At 39.7% G+C, this 25,105-nt stretch overlaps 1 protein-coding gene across 1 annotated transcript in view; it reads right to left on the reverse strand.

Annotated features, from left to right (window-relative positions):
• Positions 1-7,168: 7,168 nt before the first annotated feature.
• VAT1L (vesicle amine transport 1-like) overlaps positions 7,169-25,105 on the reverse strand; it is an 80,221-nt gene continuing 62,284 nt past the window's right edge. Inside the window, exons 9-10 of the mRNA XM_009324841.1 lie at positions 12,323-12,406; positions 7,169-10,229 (exon numbers count right to left, since the gene is read on the reverse strand). Coding sequence (XP_009323116.1) covers positions 10,131-10,229; positions 12,323-12,406 — 183 coding nt within the window. The 3' untranslated portion in view covers positions 7,169-10,130. The remainder of the gene's footprint in view (positions 10,230-12,322; positions 12,407-25,105) is intronic.

A 25,105-nucleotide genomic window follows, 5' to 3' on the forward strand; every position in this document is an offset into this window, starting at 1 on the left:
TAACATTATAGCTAGCTAAAAGTGGCTGTTGGTCATGAAAAGGGGGATACAAATCCCCACTTCTCATCTTCTTTTCTTCCTGAAAAAATGGAATTCCTCTGGTAGATTTGGGGGATACCGTAAGATATGTGTATCTCTGTGCACTGCCTGGGCTATGTGTGAACCTCATGTCACACTCGTAGATCATTGTCCATCTTCCATGTATTTCCAGCCTGGTGCTGCATCCTCTCCCTGTGCCACGACCCCACGAGCCAGATGCTGACAGAGAACCTGTCAGCATGAGCTGTGGGTTTATACTGTGGGATTAAGCAGCTGAGGATGTACAAGTGGCAGGGCCACACACCCTGACAAAATATACAATGTTCTGGGAAGCTCTTTAAAGAGGACTTGGAGTCACATTATTATTTGCAAGCAAGATTTGTAAGTAAAGGGGGAAAGAGATTTGTGTGATCCCCCGTATCCAACTACAAAGGCAGCTGATGCTCACATCCATCCAAAGCCTGAAACCGGGCCTGTATTTTAGTGTCAGAGCTTCGTCCCAGCACATGATGCTACATGTTGCGCACGTATTTCTGTTGCATGACCTTACACATCAGGGAAGAAGGGAGTTCAAAGACTGCATTCAGACTTGAAGTTTTTTGAGACTGAAATTTGATTCCTCAGTGGCAACTAGAACAGCAGCAATGAACAGGCTATTTATTCAAATCTTTTCAAATGGAAAATATTCTGGCATTTGCCAAGTAATTTAGACACTGTGTAAATGTAAACTTCACAGAATTTTTCATTATTTCATTATTCATTCTGTCATGGACATTCTCACTGCAGTTTATTCTCATTTCCAGTAGATGTCTTAAGTGCCCTAGGAATGATTAGGAGAGCTCTGGTTTTTGTATTGCTTATTCATCAAAGCAAAAGAGAAAAGACCAGGCCTCCTTCTGTCTGCTTAGTACTCAGGGTAAATCCATTTTGTTGTGTGGCCTTACGGCAGTGTAACCAAGTAGAGGTTCAGGATCAGTTTGATTATACAGTTTCTAGATGCTTCATTACTGTAGAAAGAGCAGTTGCAGACAGACACCCATCAGGTCAAACGTGTTCATACAGTTGGGGTTTCAGAAAGAATGGGAGATCGTTTGTACTGGCTTTGTCAATATTGTTTACTAAAATAATGCTATGGGCTCTGCCTGGATTAAATCAGCTTCATAAAAAAGGGACGTGATTTCACTGTTACATGGACTGATTAAATTGGCTGATTAATCTTCTAAAGATCTTTGAATCTTGGGTTCATATGTGTTTGACACCGCTTCATTGCAGTGGGAGAATGAACAGGTTAGGTTTGCCTGGATTTGACGTTCACTGCCCATGTTTGTTCTTGGTGCCTCTCCAGCCACAGGACAAATCTCTGCAGTTCTCATATACCTCCCTGCAGGGCCAGGTTCCCTGCTGACATGGAGGCCTGAAGCTGACATGGACCTGCCAAGTCTTATGCTTTACCTTGCTCCTTGCCCTGTGCTTCTCTTGCAGCACTGGCAGCTGTACACAGCTGCAGTGGAGGGCTGGCAAACACAGGCTCAGGTTGCAGCCGTGTGCTGTGGTTCCTCCCCTCTCACGTGTGCTGGGCAATCAAATAGTGGAGAGAGCTGCTATTTTATGGCTTTATCAAGCCCTGTGCGCTCCCTTGCACATTACTGGAAGGCTCTCAGCCCACAGAAATGGGGAAGGGGAAGTTCCTGTGAATTAAATTCTCACTAAAAGCAATAGAGTTTTGCCTGTGTAAGGCCAATGGCCTTTTGCTCCTTCTGTGATAATTAATGGCAAAACAGTCAGGGACCATCTCCCCGTGCAGAGGAAAAGTGGTGCCACATCACCACAGCTGGATATGTACAAGCAAGCCAGTAATATTTGTGCAGCACTAGATCTGAACTAGTCCAGCCTGCTGAGATGTCAAGACTGCTTCCAGATATGAGCTGGCAGGTTTGCACAGAGCTACATGCTGCTACGTAGACTTAACAGCTCGAGCCTCCATTGGTTTGAGGAACTTGGCACTGCACACTGCTGCTTGATGTAGATGCTACCCAGGTTGCAAGCAATGAATGGTCTCTATCAAGGCAGTCCCTTTGCAAGGGATCTAATGTGACCAGGAAACAAAACAGCTGTTCTGAAGAAAGGCTAGCAAATTCATCTCTCAATGCAGGACCTGCCAGATAAGTGCTTGCTTTACATATCCAAGCTTCTTATACAACCTGGCACTTGATGCAGGAGCTTGGCCGGCCTTTGCATGCTGCCTCTGCTAGAGTGGAGGGCTGCAAGTCCCCTGGGGCATCAGAAGCAGCACAGCTGCAAATGCAGAGGAGCAGCTGTATTCTCTGTGCAAGGATTTTCCATTTTGTACTTCACTTACTTGCTCCAGTGGCTCCATAAAACCAGTATAAACTAATACTGCATCCTCAAGAAAGGTAACTGGGTTTGGCAATGCATGTAGTGCATTTTAATATGAAGAATTGAGTAAGGATTAAAAAAAATCCTGGTCCACCCCCCGCCGCCCCCGCCGCCAAAAAAGTTATGACATGGAAATAAATATTACTCCCTGAATTTTGAATACTGCAGCTATGAGTAGGTTCATTTAGAGGACCAATCAGCTTGATGCTGTCCCTATCAAAGCCAGTGGTAAAGCTCCTGTGAGATTCCAGTTTGAGTTGAATTTACCATCTTAATGGGAATAAGGAAGGAAGCTTGCAACAATTATCCTTTTATTATCCTGTTTTGCTTGATGATTAGCAAACAGAACACTGTGTAATAACTTTATACATCACTGACATGTTGAAGAAAATGCAGATCAAAAATCTCATATGAATCATATAATGTATGCTTTATTAAATTAACCTACAATGCCAGGGAATGTGCTGCAAGAAAGACAATATTGAAATGAGACTAACATTTAATATGTGAACTGTGAGAATTGGTTAGAGCAAGTGTCACGCAGCATGGCCAATAGCATCTAATACGTTTAGGCGAGCGTATCTCGTTATCTCTTGCTTTGGAGCAGGTATGATTTGAGACACAGCTTTCAGCCAGGGAGCCAAAACTTCCAGCTCAGCTGCTATGTTTAGTCAGGATTCCTTCAATAAGTGGAGAATTAAATTCCAGAGAACTGTAAGTCCTTAAACCAAATGGCAATAATATGGCATTGGACAAGTCACTTAATTTCATTTTTCCTGTCTACGATAGAAATGGTCCAGGAACAAAAAAGGACGCTTTTATAGGACCAGTGACATGCTTGGCGAGTCACAGGAGACTTGGTTTGATTTTCTTTTTACAGTGGGAAAATTATTCCTAATATAAAATGCAGGCACTAGAAGGAAAAAACAGCAGTAGAGAAACAGAAAAATAATCTGCCAAAGCAAACTGACTTAGGAAAAAAAAACACTTCACTTGTCATCATCTCTCTTCTGTGTCAGCAACAAAATAAATGTTTTCTCCTAGAAGCCTCTGGAAAACATCACTGATCTGACACATCCTCCAGGCCACACGATGCCTATATCACCACAAGACATGCCAGTCACTATTCAGCTAACTTCACCCACCAGCCTTTACAAATATCATTTGGTTATTAGCTTATCACCTGGCCAGCCCAAGGGCTAGCCATTTCAGGGAAAGTACAGAAATCCTTATCATAAATAATGCATCTAGCATATCTGCCGTCTCACTCTGTTCTTCTAGGGCAGCTAAGATGCTGCATCATTCACTGCTGCACTATATAGTGAAACACATCTCTCCATGTGGGAAATGTATTTACAAAGATTACCCAGCAGAAGAGCACGAAATTATTTGTACTGCAACCTGCAGCTTATCAGGAAAATTATGTTTGGCAGGGACACAGCTAATGTCTGGCAGAATGTAGCACATTTCCAGTTCTGGCAGTTGCAGAGGCAGAGCTGCTTCCAGCAGGGCTGCAGGTAGCAGGAGGCTGATTGCTGGTCCCAGGTCCAAGGCCTGGCTGCCATCAGAGAGCCCCTGTGCCTGGTGGGCATGGCAGCTTGCAGGAGCTGTGGGCATAGGTGGCATAAGTACTTCACAGCTGCAGCTCTAAGAGCAAACCTGCCCCCAGAGAAGCACTCACCTCTTATTCCCCAACCCCTCAGCCCTCACAATAGAACAGTTTTTCCTCCACTACTTTTCCCAGTTCTTTTGGGCTAACTGTAGCATCTCAGCATGGTCACTAAGCAAGAAAAAAAAAAAGCTCTTCCAGAGAGACCAAAGCCCTCCTAATCTCAGAAGAAGAACAAGCAGGCCCCCACCCCTGCATCCCTCCCTCAGTCACAGACCCCATCCACCCAAACAACCCTCTTCCCCTTTTTATAGCTGGCAGCTGCTGTTCCTAAACTAACAAGTGCCAGTGGCATCTCGTAGCCTACCCATTTAATCCCTGGCTGCCCAGTTTGCAACTTTGGGTAGTGGTGTCTGTACCAAGTATTAAACATCATGAGGGTTCAGAAGCTGCAAGATTAAAGTCTTCATTTGTCTTTTTAGGTTATATTTTAGTTGTCAGTTTTAAAGCCTCTACCACCAACTGTGAAGACTGTTCCTTTCTAAATGAAAGCTGATCTTATATGATGGCAGGTGTTCGAGTTTTAAGAGACATGCCAATCACTATGAAGGCTGGCAATGCTTGTTCCTGGCCTTTTTTTTCTCATCTTGCCCAAAACGCCTGCGGAAGAGAGGAAATGTTCCTGTATGTGAAGGGTTAATCTACCTGTGTTAAGTCCACTAGGAGTTTGTCTGTCACTCTCTGTGGGGTATGAAAGTGAACATGACCCAGTATTCTTCAGGAGGTAAAAAATTAATTTTCTTGAAGTGCTACCAGAGAACAACTGTGATTGAGTATTGCAGGGACTCTAGAGATCCCACGGAGAAAGGCTGGGACCCCCATGTCAAACCTGGTGAGAGGTGGGGGGGGCTGTCAGAGTAGCTCCAAGGAGGATACTGACTTCAGCAACAGCAGCGTCGGTGTCAGGCACCCCTTTATATGGTTAAAAGCAGCATCTTTTGAACCTTCCCTTTTTCGGCTTTGCGCAAGCCTGGCTGGCTGGGGTAGGAAGCAATGGTGCAGCTGCCCTCTTTACCTCTCAGGTCTGTGTTGATGGGCTGTTCTGCAGCCTGGTGAACATGCATGCTTCATACAGAGAGACAGGAGCTAAACTGAACTCTGAGCACTGAACAGTTTCCCTGAAGTGAGTCGGGTTTCCAGTGATGTGGTAAAAAAACAGCAAGACCAGAAAGCCTTAGAGGCTGCCACAAAGGAGTGCAATGACTAAACCCCATGCCTATAACAAACCACCCCACAGCTTCCCTTTCAAGCATACAAATAAATCGACAGATAACATGCTACAACTTCTACTCACTTGTTACTATTAGGCAGAGACATACATGATTCATTTCTCTTCATACATTCATCCTCTAACTCTTCATCATCTGCACTGTCCTCACAACACCTTCCAGTTTCAGCACAGCGTGCTGGTGGTGAGGTGCCCAAGACGGCATCGTTACAAATGGCAAAGATTGAGGCAATGTTCAGAAAAACATGCCATTTGCTGCAGAAGTAGTTGACAGAGATAGCCCAGGTAAATGTGAAAGGAATGGCTTAGTTAGGATCAACTGAGTGCAATCAATCAGCATGACAGCTCAGACTAAGGAGATAAAGCTACATTTGCATTTATACTCTAACCTGTTCTCTCAAAGAAGAACATTAGGATGTTTGCCTAAATGTTACATATTACTTGGAAAAAAGGTGCCTTGATGCAGGTAGCAATTACAGCGTGTTGATTGTTTTGGCTCTTTCTGCAGTGAAACAAAACGCTAGCTCACACCAAGGGACTTAGGTGCTGCCAGGGGGAGAAACTCCAGCATGGTTCTATAGGAGCTGGAGGTTTTAAGTGTGTGCGTGCTGGCAATCACGGCCATACTAGAAGAATCTTTTCTGACAAAAACCAACCAGGATTAATCACTAAGCTCACAGAAAATGAGAAGGGAACCACAAAATGGAGTATGAGGTAAGACCCAGGGATACTTAGTATCCTAGGATGAATTTTGCGTTTGATCTGGCCAGATGCCACACAAAGGCAGCCTGCTGCAGCCCTGCTTGCCTGGTAGCAGCCTCTGTGTGTTAGATTGTATGACAGTCAAGTATAGATGGCCCAGTGGGAAAGCTGGTAAAAGGCAGAGCTTTATCAGTAATCACAGAGAGTCTGCAAAAGGCTATGGCTGTTTGCTTTCAGCCTTATTCTGACCCTGTGATTAGGGATGCACTGATCATTATTTGCTTATTAAGACTTGAAAACAGAGGGCAGAAATTTACTCTGCTCCTTTTCACGATCAGCAAGCGTTCATACGAGCTTTTAAATTATGGAGCAGATGCAGTAACTACTGAAGTGAGATTTTTTTCCAGGGACATTACAGGCTTTAGAACATGTCCTGCATGACTGGAATGAACCAAAGCTAACACTTCCTCTTTGTGTAGATATTAAACTGAAGTTCATTGAACTATTTCTTCCCTTCATGCAGGGAGACCTTTAAAGCCATGTACTCAAGTACAGGCTTGAGATGACCTGTAAGGTTTGGTAACTGTAATCAGTTCTTTGAAAGAAAAGGTGTAAGCCTCCTTGTAGCCCTGAGTTAAGACCAAGACCCAGGGAGAGTGGGATTTTAGATTCAGTCATGTCCTCCTGCTTTCTGTTAGCTAATTTGGTGGTGGCTGTTTTGGATCCTATTATTCCCTTAGAGTATCTTCATTTCTGAAAGGAACTGTCTTTCTGAGGATAACTTGTGTGTCAATCCATCTCCCGGTACAATCTGAGTGCTAAAATTCTGGAAACTAGTTTCTATCTGTATCAAAATACACTTCCCTGAATACTTCATGAACGGTGCTTATCTAATGTTTTGAATTTCTTAGACTGTAACATTCAACATTTTATATCTAAATTGTTAATGTTCTGTAAAGTAACACACTCGGCCATTTTAATAACCTCAATGTTCTCTGTAATAAAAACAAAAATTCTTTGTATATCCCTCAGTGACCAAAATGGAAGACAAGACCTCAAATTTTCCTCTTAGCCAATTCTGGGTCAGTTCCCTAATGTGACATAGTATTAGAATAAAACATGTAAGCCAAGGATAATGCTATGCTCAGTATTTTATTTATATTTTTATGTAAACATAATTTGCTTTGTAGGCACAATATAACAAAAGCTCTAAAGCAACAAATACAATTAAACAGTGTTTCAGTTCACTTCAATCAGGCTTAAGTTAAAGAGAAGCTTTCACAGTTCCTTTAAGGCAAATTGAGAAATAATTTGTTTCACTTGAAGAAACTATCCAATTGTCTTAGAGTTGTTTAAACAACACTGTCAGTAGTAAGCACAAACCTTCACTTCTATTACAGTAAGACTTGGTCAGTAACAAGTCTCAGCATCATCATTTTGTATAGCATGCCCTCTACCACTTCAGACGTGATACTACTGTTTGTGGTATTCTAAAAGGTACTTAGGGCGTGTGGGCCAAATTCTGCTAGCACAAATCCTGCTTCCAGAACAGATACCTGAAAAATTTCCATTTATTTCAGTAGTAAACTTCATATAAGCCATATTAATACCAGTAAAACACAGAGTAGAGTTTATACTCATCTGTGTTACACTTAGGTAGATCCAGAAGTATTCCTTTGTACTCACTGCAATTACCTGATATTCTGCTGATCAGAAAATGGCCCTAAAATTGGTATGAATTAGCATGAAGAGTATTTTTGCCTTGCTAACAAAACCAGAAAGAACTAGCCAAAATTACTTCATTTGATTGTTGTCCCTATGGTGTCTGTGACCATGACCAAGATCACCCATCTTTATTTGTCTTGAAGGGTAATTTAACTGTAGAGCCAACCATACTGCGATTTATAACAGAAGAACGGATTTGCTATTCTGCTTGCCCTACTAATTTAAGGCCTTGAGAATGCCACTTTACTGCCAGCTCGAAGGTCACCAGCAATATTGCTCACTTTGGCGTCAAATCAAAATTCCTAGTTATGTTAAGGTTTGTTGCAGGACAACATCATTACACAAACTGCAAAACAAAATTGGGCGTTTCCTACCATTGTCAGCTTATGAGTCGTGAAAACTTAATGGCCTTTCTTAAAAGCCCAGTTGGCAAGCCCAATACATGGAAAACTCTCACTCAACATATATTTTTTCTGTGGATGAAGTCCCTGTTTGGGCCTGATATGGCACTGGAAGTGTAGGCAAGTCCAGCTTGAAAAGAAAATCAACTATAGTGAAGTTCTGCATCAACATCTAAAGAAAACTGAAGTTCTGGTTTGATTAATATTTCAAAAGCTTTTTTGGCATTTTTCTCCACAGTTATTTCTTCTCCTTATTTTTGAATTTGTTTAACCCAAGGGAAACTCCTTCAGAATGAACATTCTGCACAATTATCTGGTATTAGAACAGCAACTTCATGAGTACAGTGTAAAGAGATGGACATTAATACTCGGGCAGCAAGATGAAACAAACAGAAAAACCAAGAGAGAATCTTTTAAAACCACACATAAAAGTCATCCAGACCCACAAGTCCTTTCACATTGAGAAAAGCCTGAGAAGCCCTCCCTCTCTGCTTTTCTATATTAGTTTTTAACTTCTGTCGCTACAGCATACTTGCAGATTTAGGTGAACAACTAGTCATGCCTGGGGAAATACTTTCTTTTGAAAAAAAACATATTAATTCAAAGATATACGGCATTGTACAAGGTCTCTGACATTCCTTTAGCATTTCTACTGTAGGTGACTGCAGTAATTTTAAAATAATTGTTTTAACAAGACAGTTGAGGACCTGAGTAGCTGCTGCTTGGATAGGTGAAAGACATGGAAAAAATATTTACCTTTGTCATGTTTAGATAAGCTTCCACTAGCGGGAGGTAGTTAAGCCTAGCTGGTCTTTGAATACTTGATCCTGCAAATAATTACAAACATAACTGTACATACGGAGCAGAGCTTTTGATAGGACTACTCACCTAGATAAAGTTATCCCTGTGCATAATTTCTGATGGGATTAAGGCCTAAAACTCATTTCTAACAGGGTTAACTCCTGTAGGAGTTCAGCTCCAGCTTGATAGTTGATCAACACATTAGCAATTTCAGAGCAGTAAACTTCAACAAATTTCTTTCCACACACTGATGAATGATCCTTACCAATATGATTTAAAAATGAAATTTAAAATCGGTTTGGATTTTGGACACAGATGAGTCAATGTGTCCTTAGCAGAAGATGTTGATCTGTCAGTAACAATGCTAATTGCTACAGGCAATTAAAGTGCTGGGTCTAAAAAGAGTGTCTCGCTGACCTTTTTCTTTGCCTGTAACGTACGGGGTGATAGCTCAGATCAACAGGGAAGCATGATAGTTGGCACTCTGATTGAAGTGTTTAATTACTGGTGCTGATGACTAACGTGATTATACAATACTAATCAAAGTCTCTCAATTAATGATTTCTTGCACAATTTCAGATTCCACAATTCTAAATGAGGTATTTTTGAAAATGAAGATAGGATTGCTTATAAAATGATAAAGCATGACTGAGGAAAATGAAAACTCATCTTTTTTGCAACTTTTATCTGTGGTTCATAAAGGGAAAAATATTTTAACACTGAAAAACCACAAACTTAAAATCCTCCCTCCAGTTACTAGAGTCTTCCAGACAGCAAGTGGGGAATTTTTTTTTTGTTACTGTTTCCAACTTGCAAAAAAAGCCCAAACCCCCCCAAATAACTTTATGCAAAATGTTGGAATTTGCATGAGAAAGATGCCCATCTAAAATTACACAGTAAGTTAATAAGGCTTTTAAACCAGAACAGAAAAATCCATGGGACTCCTACAGGGAAATTGGGTATTACACAGGAATGTCGTAATACTGCACTGGATGAGAATGGCACTTGAGTTCAAAACAACAATGATCAACAGCTCATAGCTCAGCTGACTGCAGACAAATACAACACACACTGTACTACAGCATTTGTTCACTGATGCACAGAATAGATTTCCCAGTCTTGTTCCCTTCTACTTCATCAATCTTTCTGCTTCTACCACCTCTGGCTGTTACTGGATGAATGGCATGCGCTCTTTATTCTCATTGTCCCCCTCATGGTCTTCTTCCTCTTCTCCGGCCTCACTTGTCTCTGTGCTGTCGTTGGCCATCTGTAGCATGAAAGATGAAGGACATCAGAGCACCTTTCACATTGTTTTATTCATTCCTACTTCAGTTTGATTCATTTGATAAAGCGACTTTAAAAATGAAAGAAGGCATGGCTGCAACACGAAAATAAACATTCTGTCTGTGCAAACCTTTTGTTGGCGCTACACCACTTCCAGCTAAATTTGTAAGCTGTTCCCTCCCGGCTTACAGCTGAATTACATAACAGAAAGCTGCTTCGTAGGACAGTTGCACAAGCAGACTCTGATCTGTGCACTTGTAGCAAACTGATATTAAGGCTCTCAGATAGGAAATATGACTGTGTAGGAGGTTTACAGAATGTGTGCGACCTCTGGTTTACAACTCCTTCTGTACCTGCTCTTCCAGAAACAGGTAACACTATTCTTTAACACCAGCTAATGGGTGGGATCTGGTCCCACATGAGGCATAGTGTCATGAAAACTCAGAGAGTAACTGTTTTATATAAAAAAACAATGAAACTTTATAGAGCAGTGGATATGTAGATGCTGGCAGAATATACCCATGACCGAGTGCAAATCTTGGATCATACAGGGGCGTGGGGAGAAACTGCATTTCCATTTTTTATTGAAAATGCCTGTATAGGTAGTAGGCAGTTGCAGAAATTTGTAGTTCGGGATAGCATTTAAGGAGCACATTGTGGTTTTTCACATGATAATATTTATTACAAGCTGTGTAATGGTGCAAGACCCTCCTGTACTTCACCTTGTCAGTTTGACTTGTCTCTGGAGGCACAAGAGTCTGGTTAACTGGACAGGTGGTAGTGTTTAACAGCATAGATTAGTATGACTGAATTTTCTTATACACCAACATTACCTCTCTTAGGACACAAGAAGATTCTTATATTAGTTTTTAACTGTTTCAAAACCAACTAAGCAAGGGACCCATTTACTTTTTAAAGAGAAATGCAGTGACATTATACCTTCCCTGTTTGATTACTAGCCTCTGCTGAAAATAAAAATAAAAAGCTCAAACACAACCTGATTTTAATAGAGAAAAGCAATGCTCTGAAGTTACCCATATTTCTAATTAACACCTGTTTGTGAAAATGTATCATATTTGTTCTCACCTTCTAACCAATGGGCATTGTGAATATACAATTATCAAGAGAACAGATGGAATAAATGTATTAATGTTGTGTTAGGAATTCTTGTTTACAGTTTTAAGATGCAATTCAGCTATAAAATAATGCCCAATTTCCATGTGTGAGGTCCCCAAAACCGCCTTTTTCCTTGCAGCGATTTTGTATAAGATTTGAGGCCAATTTTAGAATTAGAGCAAGTAAGAGCTTAACTGTAATTCCAGGTTATTTTGTGTTCTTTCAAAACAGGAGATATCTCAGGTCTGAAGGAAAACTTCATACATCAGTATTGATTTGAAGTCAATTTTTCATTATCTTCTTTACTGCTCTTTCCTACATCACCAGTGAATGTTTAGGCAGGAGCCTGACTTTCATTTACTACTGCTCTCTGTAATGTTTCAGTACCACATTAAGTGCTCCAAATCCAGTGGACCAGAGCTCCATCATAACTATCTTCCTTCAGAACATTTCTAGAAGGAAGTATTTTGATATTATACTTCATATATTATAATAGAAGTAAAAGAAATTCCTACCAAAAGTACACTCCGACTTCTGTATGGGAATCAGAAAGCACTTCTACGTTTGTACACTGAAGTAATATTGGCTGTGTCTTTTTCTGTTCAATTCACTTACATATATACAATACAGGAATTTTGTACTACGTGAAATGTCTTTGTTTTCCATCACAGGGACAGAAATAGATGTGGCAGTTTTACCCTGATCTAAGATTTGCATACACGTTTTTGGAGCAGCAGATAGCCATTCAGTATAGAAAATTAACTGCCAGGACTCAAGGAATTGCAACTGCATTTCACTTTGGGTTAAAAATATAAATTATGATCATTGGTTCGTATTTAGGTACTATGGATTTAGAAGAAGTAGTTATAAAAAAAAATCGTAAGGGACATTTTTCCAAAGGTCACTACCATGCTTTAACTTGAGCGACTGTACACCACGTATGTAGTGCTTTGCACTCACCAGGGGAGTGGGTGCTTTCTCCACATCCAGAATTAGTTTTCCTATATTTCCTCGGTCATGGATTCTCTGCATGGCCTCCTTCACCTGAAAGAAAAACCAACCTATTGATAATTTTCAGGCACACACTAAAAGAAGCCTGAATTCCTTCCTTCCAAAACCAGCAATACATTTAAGGCATGCTATGTGCAAGGTCATTCAAAGAGCTGCTTAAAACAAAATTAATAGTTAAACATTTTTTAGTGAATTTGTAAGGCCTGATTTTTGCATTGTGTTTGCAAAAATGGGATGTGAGTCTTGATGACAGTTTCTGAATAGCGTAATACATACATAATGTTAATGTAGTACAAAAGTAACGGCTAGTTGAGGTGCAGAAAGAAATATAAGCTCAGGGAGTTAATCCTTACAGGTTGTTCATTAGATTTTCTCTTTGCAGAATATTTATCAAGGAACCCTATTTTCACTGAAAGTATGAAATGTTTTTCTAATTGACCTGTGATATTTTTCAGTTAATTTCTTTTGCGTTCCTATTGAGGGAATGCCATATCCAGGCAGTGGCTGTGATTAACGCAAAACTGTGGTTCTCACTGCAGAAGCGAGTATTTCTTTCCTTCTTTTTTCCACCTTTTTTTTTAAATTTTAAATAAGTAGTGTCCTACAGATACCACTAAAACTAGACATTTAACAGCTGGCTGCAATTAGCACATGCGAGAAAGGAACAAAAATCTCTTCTTACTAGTGCACTGGAGAGGAGCTTATTTTGATGTATGAAGTTTCAGAACTCATGAGAGCTCTGTGTTGATGAATTGAACTCAGTGTGTGTGGCACTGAATGTTCAAAGTGCAGCATGCAGACCACTATTAAATCACTGAAAATTGGAAGATGTCAAGAGTTTCCTCACTTTCACTGTGGGAAACTTCAGGAACTGAAAATGTACATGTAAAGGCTGTTTCGTATCTTCATCACGCTATTTTTTGCTGGCTAACAGGATATGTTGAGACAAGAAAGAGTTTTATGTTAATTGGATCTACCATCTGTGACATAGTTTTATTGAATATTTTAAGAATAATGGCATAGAAGTTTGAAACAATATGCTGACTTGGGAACAGGTGGGTCCCACGGTACATTTAAAAGCCTGAATTTGGGGACCAGGCACCTAAGATCGTTACTGAATGTCTAATGCAGAAGGAGGTATGATTTTTTTAAAGATACTAAGAGAATAGAGCTTTTGACTTCCAATTAAATTTAATGGATGCTGGGCACAAAATGTCTTTACCATCTGTCAGCTTTATTTTGAAAGCTGACTGCAGTGAACTCAGTATTACAACCTTAATTTTGCCAAGTGGTTCCCTCAATTAGTAAATACCGGACTTAAAAAAAAAAAAATCTGTTAGAACAAAAGAAAAATTGCACTGCAAAACACAATGACTTTCTAACTTAGGGCATAATTGTAAATTCAGCTTGGAAAACACAGTCTTATGAATCCCACTGGGTAGAATGTCAAGCTCTAAATGTAGTCCACAAACCACAATAACATTTATGAAGTTATCTTACAGCATAAACAATACCTAACTATCCTATAACACTTATTCTGCACTATGGACAATATTCCTTTAAGAATATCCAACAGAGAGTCTGAAGAAGCAGCAGCTGTATTATTTTTTTGTGACTCTTATTAGCCAAATCAAGCTTTTAGGAGTCTGTAGCACGGCATAAATAACCAACGCAGATGTGACAGAATTGGAGAAATCAGCAAACACACTTGCCTGTCCATTGAAATTTATTACCAGCACATCATGTGGAAAGCAGGGCATGCAACATTTATTTTAATTTGTACCATATCATATTTAGCAAGGCAAATTTGAGAAAATGTGCTTTCTCTGCATTTTTCACATGCACAGTATCAAATTTAAGACTCTGGAGAAAGGTTCAGGAGTTGTTTCCAGGACACTTGTAAGTAGCTTGCAAATGCAAACATCAGGCAGAGGCAAAGGGAACAATAAAACTTCTAACAATAATAGTGGCTATGGGATCCAGATGGAGCTATTAAAATATATAAAAAATTTGAAGAAAAGCTTGAAGAGCTGATACAACATCTATATATTCTACTGTTATTTGCAACTTACCTACCCAGTTAGTCAAATTCCGTACTAGCGCAATGCCATTCAGTATGCTACGTCTGAATTAAGAGACCATGAGCTATTTTATAAATGAGTAGTTTTTATGTTTATGGCTGCTAACAGTCCACTTATTCAACCAAGACTGCAACTACTTGTTTCCCAAGGTGCCTGAATATTAAAACCGTTCCCTCTTACACTATAGAGAGCAGAGCGCATTAAAAACCCTCTTTGCTATGCAAGTATGGTTAAGGCTTGTTCTATGCAGACTATATAAAAGCATTTACTTTTCCATGTGAACATTTAAGTGCTGCGTGTAGTCTGCCTTTTGCAGAGTGTGGTATGGAGCTCATGCTAAGTCTGAGCCTGAGTGTTTGCACATTACCAATGAAGATGGTGAATCACCCTGCACTTGGTTAAAATCAGACCCAGGCTTAACTGGTCGTACAGTGAGGCATGTGGAAATTCTGGAATTTACTGGAGGTTCTCTGAAGTGGTTGAAGTTTGATTCAAAATAAATATCCCTTCCAGTAGCAAGGATCAAAAGGGTTTCCCTCTTCTTACAGAATTGTGGCCCTAAATTACTTTTCACCAATTATTCTATATTGGTTGCTATTTGCATTTGTCAGCTCAAATCCAAGTAAATGGATCTGACGTACTTTTGTTTATATGGACGAGTTAATTGAATTTCTTCTTGTGCAGTATCATCAGCAGAGGGCTCTTGGATTGGAAATAGTGCAGAGGAGTGTTTACTAATATAAAGAGTTTCCATTGGAATAAAGGACACCAATTCTGTTGGCCTTTGTTTGCTTTCAGTACAGCTCAGCCCTTAGAGGGTTTGTGTCTCAACTAATGCTGAACTACAGATTTTAGCCTTGAGAGGCCCCAAATTGACGCAATACGTATCACAGAGCTCTGCACTGGAATCAGAACTATTTTTACACATTAGTGGACAATGGGAAAACGCTTCCACTTTCCATGTTGTTTATGTAAGGGAAGCTGGCAAACCAGTTACTGAAAAACAAGAAAGACCCAGAATGCTGCACAGCCATGCACTGCCTGATGAATCCAACGTAGGCCCTCCTGGGCAGCAGTAGAGGAAAATGATTAACAGCAAAGGAGAAATAAAAGGAATCCCAAGTTTGCCTTTTCCCTTAAGCACGCTTGCATTAATTCGTATTTTAGTTTGACATACTGTTTTTAAGCATACTCTAGTGCGGAATCACCTTCCCCTATCTGTTCAGTCTAGTGGAAAATGATAACAAACACAGGAAAAGGACTTTTCTAACCCAGTTTGAAACAATTTGCATTTGCTTTAGGGAATATGCTTTTATAATTGGAAAAACAATTTTGAACAAGTATATTTCTTCTATCCCTTTCAGGTCTACAAATGGTAGACTCATGGATATGTTATCATACATCCTCATTCAAGTGTTTTTCAGCAATGACAGTGAATCTGGAAATTAAGACTACCTATGCAATAATGAGGTCATCTGTAAAACAAAAAAACATGGTCTAGAAAGACGAAACCAATGTACCTCAAGGTCCTTTACAAGTCATGCTTACCATGCCCTGTGAGAAATATTCACATTCTCATTTTCCATCATAACACCCCAAGTGCTGCAGATTTTCTGAGCCTTCTACGGGCTTCTTCCTCATACCACTCTGCTGGACCCAAGCAGAGAGGCAAAGGATATAAAATATATAGAGCTTAATTGGGAACGTACAGAACCGTTGCACTGTGTTAGCATTATAGGCAAAATTTAGCAGCTTTAACATTTCTTAGAAAATTTTCATCTATTAACACACTCTTGCACATTTAAAGAGGTCTTATGCTACCAATGCTATCAACAGAATTCTTCACAGAAGTCTCGATACAAACACAGGATAAAAGAAATCATAAAGCTGGCAAAGAAGGCCTGTTGTGAAAAAGCCTATTCAAGATACTTTCCTGCGGGGATGCTATGGTTGGGATCTCGGAGCTCCTCTTGGATCAGAGCCCTTTCTGTTCATCTGTATTGTGTATCATACGGAGAAGAGCAACAATTACTATCAGTAGACCTTGGTAGGAGAGTAAGGGCAGAAATGCCTTCATGTTACCAGTCAGAGATGTTCTAAAAGAGGTTTCACGACAGCTGTGTTCTCTGGAAGTGTAAAGTCCAACAGCTGTACTGAACCCACTCCAACACCACCATATGTCTCTCTTGGGGTACCCCTCAAAAATATCAAGAACTTTGGATATGGAGTCCTCTTTAAAGTTTCTTATTCTGCTTCGAATAGGCTCATCTTCTCCAGCCTCAAATCTTTTCAAAATCAAGCCGAGGCACTCATCTTAATCAACAATGGTAATTTTCAGAATACTGTTTAATACTTTCATCTCCTACCAGACTAGATTTTCTCTGTCTTCAAAAACAAGCTGTAACAAGGCCTCCCTCTAACAATTTTTATACAGCGAAGTATTGCAAAAAAATTAGTGTTTTTAAAATTCTGCATACAAACTAAAACAGAAAAGCAAGGAAAAAGCAAGCTGACCAGGCACACTGGGTTCTAGATTCAAGGGATAGATACCTGCCTTGTCTTTCTACTTTCAAACATCTGAGCACTACAGGCTTTCGAAGACAATGCAGATAATGGTATACACTAGAGAACATGATTTTGGAAATTCTAACGATGGATAAGTCTGGAATTCCATGTGGGTCTAACAGACTTCTAAAACCTGGATTGAGAAACCTCAATACTTGTCCCTCCCAATGAGAACTTCGACAATAACTGGCTGTGCCAATAGTTGTTTGCAAATTCAGAAATGATGCCACACCCAGGGTAATGGCATACAACATTCTGTTCTACCTTCCTTCACTGATTAAAAAATTAAAATTATTGAATATTATAATCCTATCCAGTTCATACAAGAGCAACATAAAGAAATCAACAGGAAAATCTCAGCACATCTCAGGACGATGCTTAGACCAGACAGGTGTATGTATTTTGGGGTATTCTGTTTGTGTGTTTTGGGTGAGTGTTTGTTTCTGTGCGTTGTGAGGGGAAAAAGATTATTCTGGTCTTCACTTTGTGGGTTTTTTTAAAGATATCTTTCCAACGGAGTAGGTTGCTAAAATGATTCATTCAGTGTTGCTGATTCTATTGGATTTGGGGAATTTGATATTATTTTAGAAAGACTGATTATGTACCTTGAAATTACTGATACTTAGGTCTTGATGCTACGTATTACTGAAATAAGCCAAAAAAAGATGACACAAAAATTAAGTAATTTTTAAAGTTTCTCTGTGAAATTTTAAAATGGTATCTTTTTCTAAAAAAATTACGTTGTCACTACAGCAAAGGGAATGTTTTCAACTAGGCTGTAGTTCACAGAGATGCCTATATAGTCTCAATTTAACAAAACAACTAATTTAGTAGTATCACATTAGCTCTAGAGATTGTTAAAGAGAAATAGCATGTTGTTATAAATACAAAAGATCTCCTGTTCCTTGTAGCAATGATACGCTAAGTTGATACAGTATCTCTAAAAGAAAGACAGATTTCCATGTTTCTTTAGCTAATACCTCGTGGCGGACCATATGATTTGCAAAGTTTTTATTTCACTGAAAGCAAAAGAGAATACACTACAATAACAGCCATAAGTTATTTTCCTCTACTGAATACAACATGCACTGGGAACACGGTATGATTTTATGGGAGCCGTTCTGTCATTAGTGAGCTGATAGCAATTCTAATTTAAAATAAACTACAAGCTTGCATTAAAAAAAAAAAGAGAAAAACCAAAACTATTTTGGTTTCTTACTAGCATTTCTAAAATAGTAAAGTACTAATAATAGCAGGGTACTAATAGTAAAGTACTAATACTGCAACTAAGAAATCAGCTCTTTTAAGAATCGCATTATATCCACAAATTACTTATATAAATTTAATGAAGTGCTCTGTCAGCACTCCTGACTAATTTGCAGTACATTTCTATGTGAGACATATATGTAAAAAAAGCATAAAATTAAGCACGTTATTACGTGTAACCACTCAGACCGGAAAAAAGATCTTCATACTGAAATTAAAAATAGCAGCCACAATGCATTTTTTTTTTACTTAAATAATTTCTGCAAATCTAGAATGATGAAAAACAAGGTATATTCCAAACAAAGCAAGTAACTTAATATGCTATCAGATTATGACATTATATTTGGATATTTGCAGCTAGCTTCTGATTACATTGGTTTTCTATAGTTTTTGATGGGAGTGTGTAAAAACAGTCCATTTTAAATTGACTAAAAGGCTTTTTTCCCTGAAATGCATCTTGTACACCTGCCTCAGTACTAGTTTTTTTCATATGTTCTCTTTGGATTTTTCTTGTTTGTTTTTAGCACTATATTTTCCCTAGGTGAAATTAGTAACTGGGACAGATTTCTTGTCTGGCTTTTCATCTTAAGTCATTCATTTCAGGCCTCCACTTCTACTGTCCTGGTAGTCATGGCACTGATCCTTCAATTTGCTGAAGACTGCAACTGAAGTGAGGAGTGCCGTGCCTTACAGAAGATATCTTATGATTTAACCTTGGATCTCCATTACAGAGTAAGCTTGCAAACTGAACTGAGATCATGATTACTTTGGAAAGTTCCTGAATAGAGATGTTTTCCTGGATGTAAGCCTGACCCTTTATAAATAACACATGCCTGAAACAAACAATTATGCTTCAACTTTGCATTGCTATAGTGAAGCCTCCACGTATTTACCCGTTTTACTACAAACTAATTTGTTGGCTGTTCTGCGTTTGAAATCAAGAGCCAACAGTAATCTCTGCTGAGGTATTCATAAATGCTTGCTGACATTCAGTTGTCTCTGGAACTTCATTTTGTTGTTAGAATATAGCAAAAGCAGTCTACTGCTTTATAAATATAGGAAAAATTAAATGGAAAATGTATTACTAATTATCTGTTGCACCAGTGTGAAAGATAAATGCAGCCTGCCTAAGAAACGGATGCTATTTTCAAGCCTTTGGATATTATTTTAAACATAATGATCCTTTTCTGTATTTGGCTCTTATAAGGAACCAATCTCAGGAGTAAAATAAGAGAGACTGCTAAGTTGGAACACTAAACTGCTCGCTATGCCAGTATAACACACTGGGGGCTTTAGGCCCATGTTAGTAATATGGATGTTTAGTAGAGAGAAACAATGAAGGCAACATGCCATGGAAAAAATTCCTAGTGTGAATGTCAAAACATAATGCTTTCATCATCCCATGTGAAGCTGTTCAGCTCAATGATATCACAAATTTTATCTTTTTTTTTTTAGCAAAGTTATACATTTACTTCAGAAAAAAAAAATGGAATTGAAAGACACTGGTGCAATAGAAGAATGGATGTTCTTTTAGCTCCATAACGTAGAATGCAGTTTGTTGCACAAACTGCCATCTACAGATTACAGTTTCATTTTTGCAGATGACTTCTTTACCCCTTCACTCTCAGCTAAGGCAGGTTTATTGGATGGCAGCAGACGACTGTGGACTTCCTTTTCTTGGGCCCCTCTGGTGATAGTGGGTTTCCCTGAGGTATATGAAAGGATTTCTGCTTACAATAAAGGAATCCTTCATTCCCCTTTTTGGTAAATTAGGCCATAGTATGAAAGGCTAAAGAATCTTATGCCAAGGTTACAAATTTAATCCAAGCCAGAAGTGAAATTAGTTCAATTATCTCAGTGTAATCTGTCAAACCTACCAATCGTTCTAACGCTGTATCATCATGTGTTGTCAAAAAAGTGATCAGCACCCAAATAAAGGGAATGTCCCTCACCTCCAGATGGGCACAGTGGAACAGAGCATCAATTTAGTTTATGATCTACAACTGTAATTTTTCCCTCTCATTAGTTCCACACCTTCAGGTTCAATATTGCTGTTTGAGATGATGTGTGAAAATAAAGAATCACCTTTTGTCCTCTGTTTACACATTGAAAAAGTCCAAGCCTTCCAGCATGTCAAGACGGTTCCTCTCTAGCCCTGAAATAATCCCCTCATCCACTGAAACCTGCGCTGCAAAGATCACCCCAAAGTCTTACTCTTCCAGCTATGTCCCTTCCCTCCTTAATCCTTCAGCTGATTCTTCAGACTAAAAGTGAAGACATAAGTAGCAACATTTACTCCCTGCATCTGGCCATCAACCCACATCGTTTCTGCCCACACCACCTCCTATGAGCACTTTTACCCAGTATTATTTTAAGCACCTGCACGATTTTTCCTGTGCTGCATTTACACATAAGAGAGAGTCCAACAAAGACTGGACTTTCTTTGTGGGACTCCAAAGCTGGTGCTTTAGCGATTCTTTACAGTAATCCCCAAAATGGCAATGTCACTACACCCCTCCAACTCTTCCTAAGTCTCTTTTGGTGTGTATATGGGAGGCTGAATACAGCTGATTATTTGAAGAGTAGCAGCCGTAGTCATATAACAGTTACCCCATGCTCCCTCACTTACTGGCTTATACCATGTGATGCTCTTGGACAGTTTTTGAAGCAGGGACTGTGTCTTCTTAGGGGTGTGTATATGATGTCATAGAATCATAGAATCATAAAGGTTGGAAAAGGCCTCTAAGATCATCAAGTCCAACCGTCAACCCAACACCACCATGCCCACTAAACCATATCCCTAAGCACCTCATCTACCCGTCTTTTAAATACTTCCAGGGATGGTGACTCAACCACTTCACTGGGCAGCCTGGTCCAATGTTTAACTACTCTTTCAGTAAAGAAATTTTTCCTTACATCCAATCTAAACCTTCCAACATCTTTTTGCTTCTGCAGTTTTCTTCTTTAGGAGACACCCCTTATTTTTCTACTTCTCAAATGTGTTCAAACCCATACTTACTGTGAGGACTACAGCAGTTTATCAATTTTTCAAGGAATATGCTTTTTCAAGAATACAGTTAAAAACATCTCCCATTTCCTAATTTTCCAAGTTTTTATCTCTAGACACACTCTAACACCTCAACGACCTTCTTGTAGTGAGGGGCCCAAAACTGAACACAGTATTCGAGGTGCGGCCTCACCAGTGCCGAGTACAGGGGCACGATCACTTCCCTACTCCTGCTGGCCACACTATTTCTGATACAGGCCAGGATGCCATTGGCCTTCCTGGCCACCTGGGCACACTGCCGGCTCATGTTCAGCCGGCTGTCGACCAGCACCCCCAGGTCCTTTTCCGCCAGGCAGCTTTCCAGCCATTCTTCCCAAAGAATGTTCTGTCAGTCAGCAGAACCCCCACCTGATCGTAGCCAAGCCTGCTAATCACAGCTGTAGCACACAGAAATAGTAACTGCACCTTTCAACCATCTGTCATTGTACAGCCAATTTCATGTATAAGTAAAAGAGGTGGAACAAAGCGTTTTGCAACAGCAAAATACATTTATCCTGAGGCTCTCTTACTTCTGTTCTCCAAAGAATACGGGGAGAAAGGAGGGAGCACGCATTTAGCCTGCTTAACCATCAGAAACAGAATCATGTCTTTTCTCAAAAGTTTTGTTTGTTTGTTTGTTTTAATTGTACTGTCAATAAAAGAACTTTCAAGTTCAGGAAAGAAAGAAATCGCAGTAATGTAAAGGCCAAATACAAGAAATGCAGAAACTAGTGAAGGGATTTAGATAATTGTCTAAACATACAGGCATGTGCTAGAACTTAAAATTAGAAGCCTTGGTTCAGAAAGAGGTTGGAAAAGACAAAGAAATATAGATTATCTCATGGGATCTTTCTAACACTCAGCGTCGTCTTTGGTTTGGTATTGCTGTGCAGAACAGGTCCAAAATCTACTTCATAGTGCTATTGTGAGGTTTAGTAGATGTTGGAGAGGAAAGCACACAGCATGACAGCTACTTTTTGAGGAGAATGTGGAATATTCTGTGTATACAAACAAATTTCACTCGCTGTTCCAAATTTCACTCCCTGTTCCACTGGTGTAATTTCCCTGACATCACTAGGTTGCATGTGAATGAGAAGAGCAGGTATTGGGGAGAGGATAAGTTTCACTTGATAAAGGAATACTAGTAGTGTTCAGTAGGCTTCAATTACTCAAACATACATTCTGTAAATAAAAATTATCCTTCAAAAGTGGTTTTCACCCAGGTAAGCACTTTCTGACCACTCCTCCAATCTTGGCAGAGCATGAACTTTCCATGTATTTTCCTTACAAAAGCCAAGCGAGCTTCCTCCTATTACCCTAGTCCTCTCTATACAGCTAAAACAATAAGGAGAAGTTTAGCTTCTGAATTACTTCTGTGCAGGCTCTCTGACCAAGAGAAGAGCTGTCTGCAAGAGCATTCCTTACCAATAATTAATTCCTCTCTTGCTCAGTCATGTATCTGAGAAGCCTGCGACGGCATCATGTCTGCAAAATCACATGGACAGGATCTCCATGGTGATAGTGTCATGCGGTATGCAAACATCAGCTGGCTAGTCAAGGTTACTTTGGCAACCCAAGCGTCACAGGTAATGATCCAAATCTTGTTCAGATTTATGAAAGAATAATCTGAATTAAAAACTTGCCTGTTTTTCATTCTAGGGCTGCTTCTGTTGCTGTTCATAACAGACACTATTTCAATGAGCCCAGAACTATCTCCATTAGAATTACAAACACTAATATCAATAATATTTATTTAAGCATCATTTGTATGCAGTAATGAAGAAAAAGATGCATACTGCAGCCTATTCTAGCTGAGATACCGCATAAGCAAAGCTTTAATACTATAGCTTTCATCAGTGCCATAAGGCAACATGATTTTTATTATCAGACTCACTGCTGTGGTCTATTACAAAGCTATGTCATCTTTAATATGAATTGTGAGCTGCATTATAATTGCAAATGCTCTTCTCAGACCAGAAGAGTTTTCTTTCATGTCATTGGGGGGGCATACAGCTTTTAAAACTGAACACAGCACTCCATACGAAGAAAAATCATGTAGTCTGTCTTCTGGATTATGTCTGTTTAGCTTTTGTCTGTGGAAGGGAGGAAACTCAAGAAAACAAGGATAACAGTTTCTTGACTTGCTGGCAGCTCTGAGGGAAGTGAACTGGTATACTACTCCATGCAGATTTTGCCAGGGCATTAGGGCACAGGAAGCATGGAGTAAAAGTAAATCTCCCTTTTAGGCTACGTTTGCCACAGCCCTGTTAACGTGGCTTGGGCTAAAAGAAGGGACAGGACATGGGCTCCCTGGATAGCCTGTGACACACACACGGTGAGCAGCCACTGGGCTCCTTTGCACTAACGACCGCGTCCTTCTACACTCAAAAGTGATATCTGTCGAAATCTAGTCCTATTGTTTTGCTGGCGCATTTCCTCCTCACTAATCTTGGAAAGTCTCTCATGTTTATGCAATATGATTGAGTGGAGTAATATTTCATCGGGAAACATGCTGACCTTTTTTTAAAGGTAGGTGTTTGGGTTTTTTTAAATGAGTTTGCAATACTTTCCTTTCTCAGGCTGTCTTCTGTACAAGCTTTTGCAGAAAAGGTGTTTGCCTGGCTGTGATTACTGACAGTTACCCTACCACAGACACATTTATTTGGACAAAAGCATCCTTTTGCTGGTAGGGATTATTTCCCTTGGGAGCAATGGAGTAACCCGTATTGACCACAACACACTTCCACGGGAATGATCTGCATTCATGATAGGAATATTTTCCTTGCAACGTGTAGCAGAATAGCTAGCAGAAAAGTGCTTCTAGTATTTAACTGACCTAACTGCTGCGACAAAATCCTCCAATTATCTCTTTGCATGGGAGCTGGGTACATGGGAGGCTGGCAAACCCGCATCTGCAACTGGCCTGGATTATCCTCTCTTACCTACACCATTAATTCTAAGGAGACCTCTCAAACTCTCTTTGTTCTCCCGGAGGCTGAGGGTATGCAGCACCTTGCAAGACAGATGGAAAAGCAGCATAATATTTACAGGATTTTGAAGAGGCTCTATTCCTGCCCATGGTGAATACAGCCAGCTCAACATGCAGAAATCAAGCACTGAGAACATGCAAAAAGACACATCAAACTCAGGGTATCTGTGGCCCAATTTTCATAAACACCTACTGAAAAAAAAAGTGCATGGGGAAAACATGGATACAATCAAAATCAACTGCTATGGTGTTAAAAAGTTAGTATCGTTAGCAATGATTTTGGGACAATTAGAGTATTTTAGACACAGGAATAGGAAAATAGCTTGGGTCATGGAGTCTATTTCCTTGCTGTGAAGCTAACGTGTCATGTCATCCTGCTAGTATCGATCTGAAATCAAAAGTTATTTTATCCAACTCACCTGTTGATGCTCTGTTACACTGAACTTTTGCACCGATGGTTTTGCCTGCATACATGCATATAGAAAGTACTTTTAAAACCCCTTTCATTCCTCCATTGCTATTCACAGCTGCAAACAGCAGCTCTGGCCTCTATTCCCTTCTGCTGCCTGTCAGCGAGGAGAGACCTTTTCTCTGGAATACCTTTTAGCCTCACTGTATGTTGCCATGGCAGCAAGACTAAAACCAGACCCAAGATGAGAAAAATGTCAAAGGAATAAAAACTGACGCTACAGGCAAATTCTGACTCTGAGTCCTCCCTCGGCTACTGATGATATCTATTAAGTTATACATCTTTTAGATGGAGAGCTACAGCTGCAGAACTCTTC

Source organism: Pygoscelis adeliae, unplaced genomic scaffold, assembly GCF_000699105.1.
Source record: "Pygoscelis adeliae isolate BGI_AS28 unplaced genomic scaffold, ASM69910v1 Scaffold136, whole genome shotgun sequence".
Taxonomy (NCBI): domain Eukaryota; kingdom Metazoa; phylum Chordata; class Aves; order Sphenisciformes; family Spheniscidae; genus Pygoscelis; species Pygoscelis adeliae.